Source organism: Typopeltis vanoorti, chromosome 5 (assembly GCF_054136105.1).
Source record: "Typopeltis vanoorti isolate ZY-2024b chromosome 5, IOZ_Tvanoo_1.0, whole genome shotgun sequence".
Taxonomy (NCBI): Eukaryota; Metazoa; Arthropoda; class Arachnida; order Uropygi; family Thelyphonidae; genus Typopeltis; species Typopeltis vanoorti.
In genome coordinates, this window is record NC_143553.1 from 3385885 (window position 1) to 3399175 (window position 13291).

At 39.7% G+C, this 13291-nt stretch overlaps 1 protein-coding gene across 1 annotated transcript in view; it reads right to left on the reverse strand.

Annotated features, from left to right (window-relative positions):
• Nucleotides 1–3743: 3743 nt before the first annotated feature.
• Nucleotides 3744–13291, reverse strand: part of LOC150106191 (uncharacterized) — a 108251-nt gene continuing 98703 nt past the window's right edge. Inside the window, exon 4 of the mRNA XM_090393029.1 lies at nucleotides 3744–10133. Within this exon, the coding sequence (XP_090249155.1) occupies nucleotides 9880–10133 (254 nt within the window). The 3' untranslated portion in view covers nucleotides 3744–9879. The remainder of the gene's footprint in view (nucleotides 10134–13291) is intronic.

A 13291-nucleotide genomic window follows, 5' to 3' on the forward strand; every position in this document is an offset into this window, starting at 1 on the left:
GCTTGCAGCGGAAACAAGGTTATTGTCGTCAATTTCGATGTCTTCTTGTGCTGCGTATTTCACGTGGTGAATATTGCTAATCTCGTCCAGCAATCGTCTTCTGCGTAGTTAGCTACGGGCATTGTCTCGCTGTTTCCTCCGGCCATTTCCGACAATATTTTACTTGCATCGAGCCGTTCTACTGTTTGCTAGAAGAGATCTGCTTCGAGGATATTTGAATTTTACAGAATCATTATTTTCCCGAATGACGGTGATAGTCTTTTCACTTTAATAATAATAATAAACGGGCTAATTCGCAATTATAATAAAATTCTTCTCTCCGCTCAAATACTTAAAACCCAAGTCGAAACACTCGAAAGCGGTGCGTCCATTAATATAAAGCATCGGTTGCTCCGAAAAACTGCGCACTTGAATGGTGATTTTGGGAATTGCATTTCGGAAGACTTCGCTGCTGAATCGACCTGAAAAACTGCTAATAAACTTTTCGCAGCAAATAAACGCCGGTTCCTAAGATTGATATTAGCGCATTCACCATTCGACCACACACTTGGAATTAGCTCGCTTTCTCGCGCCTCTCTCGGTGAACCACGTCGATGTGGGGTTCTCCGAAGCGAAATTCTCCGATGTTCCCTACAGGCAGCAGTTGTGTTGGGAACATAAACGAATGCAAAAACATCGATCTTCAAATTAAAAAAAATATATATAAATAAAAACCTTATTCCACCCACAGGATAACATTAAGGCCTTGCATTGAATTTACATAATAAAAAAGCAGCGAAAAATGATGTTGACGCCCCCCCCCCCCAATGCACACTAATAAAGTCATAGTGATGTCTATTCTTTCTCTCCAGAATAGGGGACTAATGGCATTAATCTAATAAAAACAAGAAATTATTTTTGTTTTTATTAGAAATGGAAAAAAAAAAAACCTTCTAATGTAGTCTTTACTGCATAGAAAAATGTGAAAGAAGTTTCCTAAAAGACTTCTTTCGTGGAAACAAGATGGAGTACTTCAAAGGAAAGACGACTATTTTCTTACTTTTGCTGTTTCTAACCCGTTTAAAGAAGCAGTCACGAGAACTGTTTCTCATCAAGTTGTGCAACATTCGTCGCTACGAAACGCTTACAGAATGCGCGCGCGTTTTCCAAGACGGAATTTTCTGTTAGAAGAAACAGGAAAAATTTTCGCTTCGATTTCACGAACGAAGAAAGAATGAGACCAGCGATAGGAACGTTTATTACGCTCAGCGAATTTCTGGGAGGAGGAAAGACAACTTACTACACATGTCTTGGTTAAGATCAACTGGAAATAACATTTCGAGCAATTATTGTTCACTGAATTGTCATTTGATTTTTTTTTCGGCGACTTTTTCGCACATTATTCAAGTGATCAACCGCGAATATCTGGCCCATTTGGAACAAATTTTCACTCTACGTTTTTAATCAATTTGTTCACAAAAGATTCCTTTCGTCAGTCGCAGTGTGGCGCTGCTACGCAGAAGAACAGTTTTCATAACTTCTTACCAAACGATAACCAGTTTATTTCAAAATAGTTGCAGACGATGATCGCCATATTATCTCTCCTTGCCGAGTAAAATACGTTCATTTATTTATGAAATATTTTTCGAAAGCTTAACCCCTTAACATACAAAGACGTCTGTGACACGTCTTTTGTTTATTGCACGAAAATGGATTTTGAATTTTGGTTTCCCATATAAATACAACCGAATATAGACGCTAGACAATCTTGTGCCTATTTCCTTTCAGCCAAGAAAGTTGCCAACGGCGTGTATCGGCTATTTCGTTTGCACAAATTCATCATTATTTTTCAAATAATGATGAATTTGATCCAGCAAATCGCCCTCGCCCAAACAATCGGCATAAAAACGACCGCTTTCTGATTTTTAATTGGTACGTTGAAGGGTTAATATTTTAAAATTAAAAATGTTTAAAAATTTTAAACATTTCTTTAAATTGAAAATTTTAAAATTGATTTAATATCCTAAACCCCTTTTGTCCTGTAATCATAAGTTTTTTCTTATCGATTATGAAACCAACCATGTAACGCAGCTTTCGTACTCTGTTAACTACTTCTAATAAGTCCATTGAATATATCCCCCCTCCCCGCACACACACTGCTTTTGTAAGGTCTATAACAAACTACCTTTTCTCCTTTACCTGAAATTACCTACGTTGTTGGAGAGGCATTTAAGAATTTCTGAAGCAAATATCTTTCTCTTGAGAAACGCAATTCACGAATTTCGATTGCTCAGCAAGTGTAAGCATGCAAATACTTCTTCTTATTTTAAACCCAAAATCTTGTTGATATTCTCATTCCAACGAAATATTTTTATAAGTGAGCGACATGGAAATAACTGGAAGAATCAGCAAAAATATTGGAAAATGTCTTTATTACCTTAATATTTACATTAATCCCCCCCCTCCCACACACTCACTCACACTCACACGCGTGCGCTTTTTGAAAACTTGTGGATCGTACTCGTTGAAAACACAGCATGCAGAAGCTTATTCCAAAGAACCAAAGTACACGAATTGAGGGAAGAAGTTGGTTCCGTATGAGTCGAACTGTGTGTACGGATGTTGACCAGCTCGTACTGCTGTGTGATTAGAGGAAAGAGGAGGGATGACAGCGGCGAGCAGCGCACATAAAATTATCTATTTACTAATAACAAATGGGGATAATTCAGAAGCAAATCATCTGTGAAGGAGTTGCTGGCAGGAATCTCTGAGCAATCGGATTTTTTTGTTCTGTATATCACCGAGAATTCGTAGGGAGGTTTTGGGTCCGCCACTCCAAGTGTGAGAACAGTATTTTAAAGTCGAGCGGAGAGAGGGATTTATAAAGCGTTAGGAGATCAGTGGACGAGCAAGTAATGTTCGGAACGATAACGAACGTCAAGTGATTTGGAAGCCTATCACGGGAGACAGTGTGTGTGTGCGCGCCTCAGCACTTGACGCTGGATTGCTTTCTGCGGAATTTTATTATCATCCGTAGCGGTGTTCCATCGGTTTTGTTTCTCACCGACCTTCTTTAATGACCTCCTTTCTTTTCGGCCAGCCAAAGGAACTGAAAAGCGGGTAATTTTGTAAATTTTCTCAGTTAAAAATCACACCCAAGTAGATCACTAAAATGTAATATTTTTATTTTTGTTCATTGGTTACACACTTCACGATTCCTCTCTTTATTTCATGCTTGGCAGCGTGGGGGTTGTCTACAGTAATAATATCCATTTGGTCGAGAAATAATGCACGTGGACACAATAATAAATGCATAAGCAAACAAGTAAAAGTATTGTTGTGCGACCACAGAAGCGAGAGCTGTCGCTGCCAGATTGCCAAGAAGAGTCAATTCTTGTTCAAGGGGAAGAAAGGAATAAGGCGCGATGCACGAATTCGTCATTGACACGCGAAATCACGTGCTTTATACGTAAAATTTTCCAACTGTTACACAAGCAAAATAATTACACTTTAAAAACTAGAATTTTCATAAAAGCTATTTTTCCGACGTTTAATAATAATAAACACTCATCATCGATTACTCCATTATCAGAATGAATTTGCCTTCTTCTGCCATGCGCAGAAGTGTCGAGGGGCCTCGTATCTGTGGTTGCACAGTAAAACATTTTTATCATTCTGGTTTAATTAATTTTGGAGACCACTTCCACAAAATTCAGGAGTTCAGCATTTAAGTGCACTGCCGAATCCTCACATACTAAAATAATAATAATAATAATTAATTCAATTACATTAGCAACTCGTAGACATTTGATTTCCATAATTCATTTTGTATTTGGTAAACATGGAATGGAGACACAGACAGTGATGGTAGCAATAAATGATGTATTTATGCCAATATTTCATATTGTAGGTAGTTCTGAGCAGCTGAAACTCAAAGACAATTAGAACGATTGCTTACATTTAAAAGAGAATTAAATATACGACAAGATGGTGAGGCCAATATCAATGGCATGTTCAAGACTAATACCCCGTTTCTTGAAAAAAATAACTTCGAAATGATCCTGTTTCAGTTTCAGCACTTCCCAAATCCTTGACTGTACAGTACATGCGGTCATTTTTATTAGGATCCTCGTTTTTTTTTCTTGTTCCCCCCCCGCAATTTATCCATAATAATTCAGACCACGAGGTCGTAATAGTCTTAACTGAGAGAGTCGATGGACGAGGTGCATCTTTGAGCCCTGGCGATGCTATACTTTGTTCACATGAAAAGAATGTGTGCTTTCTGAACCTGTTAAGAACGCGCGCGCATTCTTTCGCGCAATCCATTCACCTACGAAACGGAAATTCGGTTTGTGTGGGTCTGCAATTGTTTTTTTATAGACCTTTTCGAATTATTATACGAATGGAGCTATTAAGCGATGGGACGACCATAAAAACAACCCCGTTCCTGTGACAAGCGGCCATTCTCAGGGTGAATAGCGTTTAGCTCTTTGACATAAAATCTTCCTTCGGAAACTGAGGGTCAAACGCTTTCACAAAATTTAAAGACGTTCATCACAGAATAAGGCTCGTTATTGTAAACGATACCCACTTGATTTTTCCATTTAGAGGCCGCCTCATTAACAGACTCCAGATGGATCTTCAAGCTCTCTGCGTTTAGAAATCTAACGTTTTCAGGAATATCGTTTTTTTAAGACCAAAACTAATTTGGGAAGTTCGATAAAAAAAAAATACCGAGCCTGACAGCAACGTCAGAACATGTCCTCTGAGTGAAAGATATCGTTTCACTTCTAAGAAAAATATCTCCATAAAAAGTAATGTTTTATTAATTTTCTCTCCTACGTGAGAAATTTTATCTCTAAATTCAGTGGATCCTTTTTAGCAATGTTAAAGCTTTTCTTTGGCTCCAGCAGCTTGCATTGCTGTGGACCGACAGGGCGTACTGTTTTCGTGTTTGGTCTCCATGGAGACCAGACATGGAAATTATTTTCTACAGCAGAATTTCTGCATTATCTCACTATTAGCAGCTCCCCCTTTTGATACTACCCAAAGTACGATAAGCTTACAACCTTTCGTGGGTGGGATTCGTAATAAAAATAAGAAGATGAAATGGATTGTGTTGCGTTCACTTTGTTCAATTTCTTCGATGGTTACGTCAGGCGTAGTTGATTACACTTTATATGCAGACCATCCGGTTCAGTGCAACCAAATCATGTTGCTATTCTTTCGGATTTCAGAGATTATTTAAAGGATTATTGCCAAGCATTCCTTTATCCACAAAATTTTAGTAAAAAACAAAACTATTCCAAATCTATTTCAAGGATATAGAAAGTGGTTATTTGAAAGATTTGTTTTTATATTTAATATTTCGTCTATCATATTGCGTGCTATTTAAATTGTTTCTAACACTTCCAGCTGCCTCTATATCCAAGTGCTTGAAGATATTCATCCATTGCGGTTAAAATATTGCGCCAATGAAGAATGTTTTCTAATATCACAGTCTGTGTGTGCAGTCGTTTTGGTATCGGAAAAAAAACAAGCTCCGAGTTGCTCCTTTCGCGGTGAAGACACCCGAAAAGAGAACGAAAAAAGGACGAATCCTTTCGGTTAGCTGTTATTGATCAGAGCTGCTAAATCAGCCGAGTTATTTTTCTAAAGCTTTGTCTCTTCTTTTATCTAACTGTGTTAAGTTAAGAGAAAAATTCAACTCTGTTAGAGCGCGTGCGATCCATCTTCATGCCACCGAAGCATTAATCCGTGGTTAATTACTCAACGCTAAAACAATACCACTAAAACAGAGCATCGAAACATCTGTGCTGTCCTACAAGATCTTCCCGCCTGATTACAGGAATTTGCATCTGCGCAAATTTAGTGGCCAACCAGAAGAGATCGATGGTTCACTCGGAAGTCATTTCGAGATAGTGTGCCGAAAGAGCATTTCAGAAGAGGAATGAGAGTTAGATGGCATTCGGGGGAAACTTTAATTGCAGCAATTAACCAAGTCCATAGTTGGAAATGAGCTGAAGAAATGGAACCCTCTAGGTGATAGTACAGAGTTCAAAAGAGGCAGAAAAATGCTTCCTGGAGCGAGCGCTTCTTGAGGAGGTTGATTACTACCATTTTGGCTTCAGGTCAAATGTACAAACAACAGGTCAAATTTAATATGGTAATGTTTTCAAGGCTCTTACAGAATGAAGACCACTTTTTCTTTACACAAGTGATGCAGCCTGTCTGGTCTTTAGATATAACAGATGAGAAGCCATTTGAATAATAAGAGAAAAATTAACCAAAACACCGAACTAGCCACACAGAAGTGTTCAAACCAGTTTTAACTTATGGACTAGGTTAGAAATAAAATACCTGTTCAAAGAATAGAGACCATAGGTACGAGAGTTCTGAGAAAACTTAGGGGAAGGAACAGATGGCGGTATCGTATTAAAAATTATATAAGGAAAGAACTTAACATTGTTAGAATTCCGAAATTTGCGAGTAGAACTAATCTAATATAGTACAGACACTTAAAAAGGATGAAAGCCCACAAAACAGTGTTCCATGCCAGGAAAAAAAGACCCGCAGGGAGACAGACCAACGTCTAGGTGGATTGATGTAGTTAGAAGTCTGTGTCATTGTCCTTAGGCGATCGAGATAGTAGATCTGGCAATATTAGAATCTTGACAGATAACAGGCCATTTTGGAAGAAAATTGTCGAAAATAATGTACACTTTCACGCGGCACTATCATGGTATCCTGTACACTCCTTGAGGGTACACACCATTAGTTGATGATGATGATGAGAAGCAGTCTACAAGCCTTTGTTAAGCACACAAAAGCCGGACCTTGGTGTAATGGAAATTAGTACTTTACAGCTGCGGTCGCGCTACACGATCATCTAATCCGATCGCCGAGTTTGGGTGTGGTGGAGATCTGGAGAGCACTTTTGTTCTGAATTTGTTGCCGGACGATGAAGTTTAAAGGTGGAAGTGAAAAAAGTAAAGTTGCTTCTTCTTGAAGATTAGCTTTACTAGTTGTACTGTCCGAAATCAAGACAGATGTGTTGTTCTAAATTGATACTCAGGGCAATTGTAATGTAGAGTTGCGGCAAATTTATGGCTAATCCTAATTATGCCTTTCAGCACGATAAAATATTTCTCACAAAAACAGCGGTTACAAACGTGTTGTATGAAGAGAATAATATCGGAATGATCCATTCGTTACCACGTTGAACACGTCAAAACATTTGTGAGATAAAGTGCGATGCAGGTTATTATGATTATTATTCGTAATAGTAGTAATATTGCGTAACACCTCCAAGGAGAAAGAAAAAGAAATAATTGATAATATTCCGGTCCGTGTCTCAGTTCCGTATTTATGTAATCGCAAAGATCAGTTAGCCTCAGGGTTACTGCACTTTAAGTTGCAAATAAATAAATATAATAATAATTATTATTGAACCACCTCCTTTAGTGAAATATCCAACATGGAGGTAACTAGGAGAGGAAGTACTCTATGGGGGATATGTGACCTCTTTGCCTTATCTTTCCCCCCTTTTTAATCCTTCGAAAATTATCGGCGCTATTTACTGGCAAGCTCAAAAACCACACACACACACACACACACACACACACACACACACACACACACACACACGTGCGCTTGTTATGAGAGGAACTGCAGGATACATGTTACTGAACGGGATGAAAAATAAACAAATAATGAACAAACTAAACATGGTGCCTGTAAGAGAATATCCAGAGTAGTCATAGTCCAAACAAGAGTAAGATTCATCGACGTTCTTCAATACATCCCTTGAGAAAGGAGACCGCTAGAAGACCAACCAAACGAAGGGGTTGATACTATGATAGGCCTTCTATCGGATGATAATGGTGTGTGTGTGTGTGTGTCTGTCAGTCATTCCTTCAGTCTGTGTCCTTGTCCATCACGGGGACAGATTGAAGGACTTGACATTGTCCTCGACTATCTCTTAAGGCTTGTTCACCTCCTCAAAATAGAGATCAAATGGGTTCCCAATAGTGTGGATACATCTTCTTCTTTAAACGTCAGGCTTCTTCTCATTTTGCAGTAGATCGGTGTGCTGTTTTCACCAGTTTATAATATCGTCCTACTCATTATTATCCCAGGATGCCCTGTCTCTTCCTCCGACAGCACACACAATATTACACCGAGTTTCTTCCAAGTGCAAAGTCCAATCTTCTTTACGCAATCTGCATGAAAAATTTAAAGGAGTAGCGCTTTAGTTTAATGTAAAATTTCTGTACTCATTTATTTCTCGAAGTACTAATAGAACAACATAAACATAACAGGAGCTGCAGAATGTGTGGCTGAATGGGATAATTGAGAGGAGGGAAACGTATTGACGTTGAAAGACACAGCGTTGGTCTCGAACCTGCTAAAATAAGATTGTTGCACTGAATGCTAAAAATGAAATTCAAGCAGCGACACGTGACGTGATCAATGGGGTGATCTGCATGATATTACTCGCTTTACGCTCTCTAAGATGCCAACTGTGCAAGGAAAGTGATGAGCGAAGAAGTAATTTGTAATACAATATTTAAAAATTTTTCCAGCCTACACATGGGTGTGTCTCGTGATCACTTATCTACCAATAAGCTGCGGATTTGAATCTCACCGCAACATGGAAATGTGCGAAAGATTTTGGCCGGCGAATGATATTCATTGCCGATGTAAGACCTTCCCATTCTTTATTTATTTATTTTTTTTCATTTTTTTAACATTTTGGAACGAAAAAGTTCCATGTTTAGTTAGCATCAAAAGCAGGCTTAGCTTTTTACCCATAGTTAAAAGAAGTTGGCAAGCAACCGCAACACGTTAGTAGCACAACAAACGCTCTAATTACCACAAAACAATAATAATAATAAAGATAGCAGTTGGTGGAACCCCAATGAAAGCGACATTTTAAATATTTCAGTTGAATAATTTTATTGTTATGGCTAATTCATGCATGCAGTTCATGTTTGCTGACTGATACACGCAGCCCGTCTGTCTGTCCGTATGGTCCTGTAACCAACACTACACCTCATCGGGTGGGTGCAAAGTATTCCTGCTCTGAGCTATCGATTACTCTTACGTAATAAGACACTTTATTCGACAAGTGATCAAGTTCTCTTGGTTGCTAGAAGCTAATCTCAGCTATAATAACTAAAGATATTTCTATAATAAAACAAGATGCTCCTACATCTTCTAATGCGCTTTCGGTGTGCATCTAAGATCCTAAAAGTCTATTTCTCACTTTCATAATAATGCAATCGTAGAATTTGCTCCTCTATGCTGAGTGCACGTTCGTGTAGCACTGGACATTCTTAGTGAACAGCAAATTCGTATTAAGCAGAACGTGGCCTACGAACGCCCTCGCTTTACTTCGAATGTTTTAGTAACGCTCGTGATCTCAGCAGTACTCCGGAGTATCTTTGAGTTCGAGATGCTTCTCCCATTATGCTAATCGTTCTTTTATGTTTAAAAAAGAACATCTTCCTGCATTTTGTGAAAGAACAAGAACAACAAAAAAGTAAACAACGTTCATGAACTTGCGCATCTCTCTTGAAAAATATTTTAAAGGCATTATGCGCAGTCCACCCAAAATAATAAGTGCTTCATATTCCTGGTTCCTGTTTCCATCCGATTGCCGGTGGAAGCAGTGTAAGGCGGCTGTTTGTACTGTTGAAGTTGGTCCGTCTATAAACATCTAAAATATCAACATCGATATGAACTGCGACGTCGAAGCAACCACTTATCGCTGTGAAGTTCCTCAAAGTCGAAACTGGCTTCTGAGCTACCTCAGAGGACGAAAAGTCAGAAGAGGTCATGAGTCGTTTGGTTCCGCTCGGCTAACCGAACACGAATGATTCGCCTTGAAGTCGGTGATTAGTAGCGACTCCACCACGAAGTCTCCACCAAAAAGAAACTCCCGATGAGGACGAGTCCCCAAGGCACTTTCTGGATCAGGGCGACGGCCGAATTGCAGGCGTCCTCGAAGCAACTCTGCAGACACCCGCTGACGTAGCGTTCATCGAAATAAAATCCGCCACAGTGACTCATGCGGACGATTTCCGTATCGATGGTGAGTGTTCCGCTGTCCAGCGCGCAGCCTCGCACAATCATCGACTCCCCCGTGTCCTCTGAAAAATACAAAAAGAAACTCGCGTTAGCGAATAAGCGGGAGCAAAGAATTTCTCATTAAATAATTACTTACCGCTCGACTATAATTAGCAGTCGGGCCATTTTCACATTGTCCTGTACGCCGTTTCACGTGCACGTAGAAAGGCTATTCTAGTAGCCGCCACAGCTGCGTGGAAGAGCACCAAGCATAAATTTAAGCAATCACCAGGACCGAGCGTGACGCAATGGAGTTAAAGCGTCTCCTTAATTATCTGTAAATCCAAAGATGTCCAACTTCTACTGCGAGAACATCGAGTTGGGAAATTCTAATTTCGGATGAAACGCGCAGCAGACCCTTTAATTTTAAGGGCACGTTCGGTGCCATAGAAAAATCAGAAGACTTTCGATTCGTTTTGCATCAAAAAGTTTTCTGAATCTCAGAAACGCTCTATTTTATTTATTTATTTTTGTCTCCGCTTTCCCGTGTCCTGGGGACGCATGCCCACTTTACGCCATAAAAGTTACCCCCTGACATCCGGGCCACTTAAACATAAATTATTAAATGAATAGTCTTCTGTCTGACTACTGCATGCCATTTTCTGAGTCTTCGGGGACGACCATCCGGCTAATCAGACTCCCTTCTAGACGACATTCGAACAGGGATCTTTCCAACGAAAGCGCATCGTCGGTATCGACTGAGCTATGTTTCTCGGGCTTTACTGATTATCCTTTATCACGGCTTTTCAACCGAAGGTGTGTTAGCCTGTTCACGTGGAGGCGGCGATGTTTTTCCTACCAGAAACTTGGGTTTTTCATTCCGCAAAACAAGCAAATTAACCAGAAGAACACGCCCCGTTTCAATAAATGCGGATAGGATTGACCACCTTACTGGTTTCTAAGAAGCTCAATTACATTGTCGTGAGAAGGCCACTGCGCTTTACACGGAAAAAAAAAATTAAAAAAAAAACCGAAGATGGAATGGGAGCACCAACGAAGTAGAAACCAATAATTAAAGAAAGATCACTTTTTACAAACAGCAATCTCATGAATTCTTCTCGAAATGACCTATTCGTCCACTCAGCTTCAACATAACGGAAGCGTCTGTTTTGTCTATCATTGCCAAAAAGATTCCTTCTCACCACGTTCTTAATCTGTCACAAAGATCACGTTCATACTTTTTTTCAGTCTATCCTCCCCCCCCCGGCCTCTCTCCATAAATTGCTAATCAGAGATATAAATCCCACTTCAATCCATCACACGATACTATTCCCGTATCTAAATACGGGAACGGTATTGTGAAAACCATTGGAATCTACTTAGCTTTGTGACTCACTTCGCTCTTTGCACACAAGCGATCTGTTTCGGCCTAATTATGTTTCTGTGCGTGTCTTCCTGGTAACTCTTGAACTGAAGAAACATCCATAAACTTGTCGACTCTTCCTCACATCTACAAAAAAAAAATAATAATAAATAAAAAAAATAATAAATAAAGGACAGCTAGTTAGCATCCGTGAGCCTCCGTCGTTCAGTCGGTATAGACGAAGCCGATGGGTCAGAAAGACCTGGGTTCGATTCTCGTCCAAGATGTGAGGAACCTTTATCCGGTCTCTTTTGACTAAAGGTGAGTTAGCCGGTCTCAATCGGAGGTAGGGGATTTTTTTTTTTACTCGGAAACTTTCTTCCCCCATAACAGGCAAACCGGCCCCGTGAACACACGCATCTACAGACATAAGGCTAACCACCTTATCCTCGAGGCGGTAGCGATTTCAAATCGTAATAGGCCATGCCTAATACGAACGCAGCAGGCCTAATATAATACAGAGGAGGAGGAGTTAGCATCCGTACATACCACGCCGAACAGACGTCTCTTCTGTCATTCTTCTCTACATTATTTTTTTGTTTGGAGGAGCTTTTTTCCAGTTTTCCGAAAAGGTTACAACAGTGTTGACGACTTTTGATTGTCTTCAAAAGAATGTAAGTTCCTCCTTGTTCTACTTGTGTTTCACTCACGGTGCTGCAGCCTCTCCTGTGTGGGACACTAACGAGCTGTGCAATTAGTCTTACGAATCAGTAATCAATTTCTGTTCTAATCCGCATTAAACTTGCGAGAATCAAAGAAACTATCCATCCTGCCAACTTGGTTGAAGGAGGACAGACTGATAGAAAATCTAAAGATCGAATTTTCTTACTGCAAATAATCTCTTTAAAAAAGAAGCGTATTCATTGCTTTTAAGGTGTTGCTCCTTCCATACCGATTAAATAATAACCCCGTTTCTTCACATTGAATTATCACCTACTTTGTAACCACCTTGGATGGGTCGATGCAAATGAATCTTCAAATAAATTTAAAGTAGATTAAAATAGTCCAAATCTACACAGCTTAAAATCTGTTTATATTCTAAATTTTAACGTACATTTGAACTGAGATTCTCTCATTTAAATGGTGCGGTCCATCTTTACGTCTCCTCTCCAGAAAAACGGTCTTTTTTTTTTTTTTTGTATGACAAATACACAGGGAGTGTTGGAGGAGGTGATTTAAAGTGCGATTTCATCTTTTATTACTTATGCTTAACCCAGACAGCGTGCAGATTATGTTGAAATGATTATAAAGTTGGATCCCATTTTAATGGAAAACACTGCGAGTGAATGCTCCCGTAGTGCAAATGGAAGAACGAGAGTACATTGCGCCCTTCGATTGGAAGAGTCCGGAGTTCGATTTTCGTCGTCGTGACGAGTGGGATCTTTATATGGACTTTTTCAATTGTTAGGTGAATTAGCTGATTTCATACGGAGGTAGCAGGGTTTCTCATCCCACGTACAGACAAATCGACCATCAGAACACACGCAATTTACAGACAAAAATAGTTTTGTTGGGGTAATGGGCTACCGTAGATGTTAATCGTATGTAATGGGACAATTAAGTAGTAAGGGGATGTGTGTAGTGAAGTGAAGTTCCCTCCCGTGAGGAGTCCTTGGAGGTATCACGTAATAATAATACTAGCAACGGAAAACTTAGAATTAAATTATTTCCCACTGCTAGGCCTCACAACCTGCTACAACCTCACAATGCAGGCAGGCGTTGTGAGGTTGTAGCCTAACCAAAGCAACCGAGATCAACTCATTTATGTATAAGCGAGGATGCTTCTCGTAGGTTTGGAGCAGGAACTCTGGTCGTAGT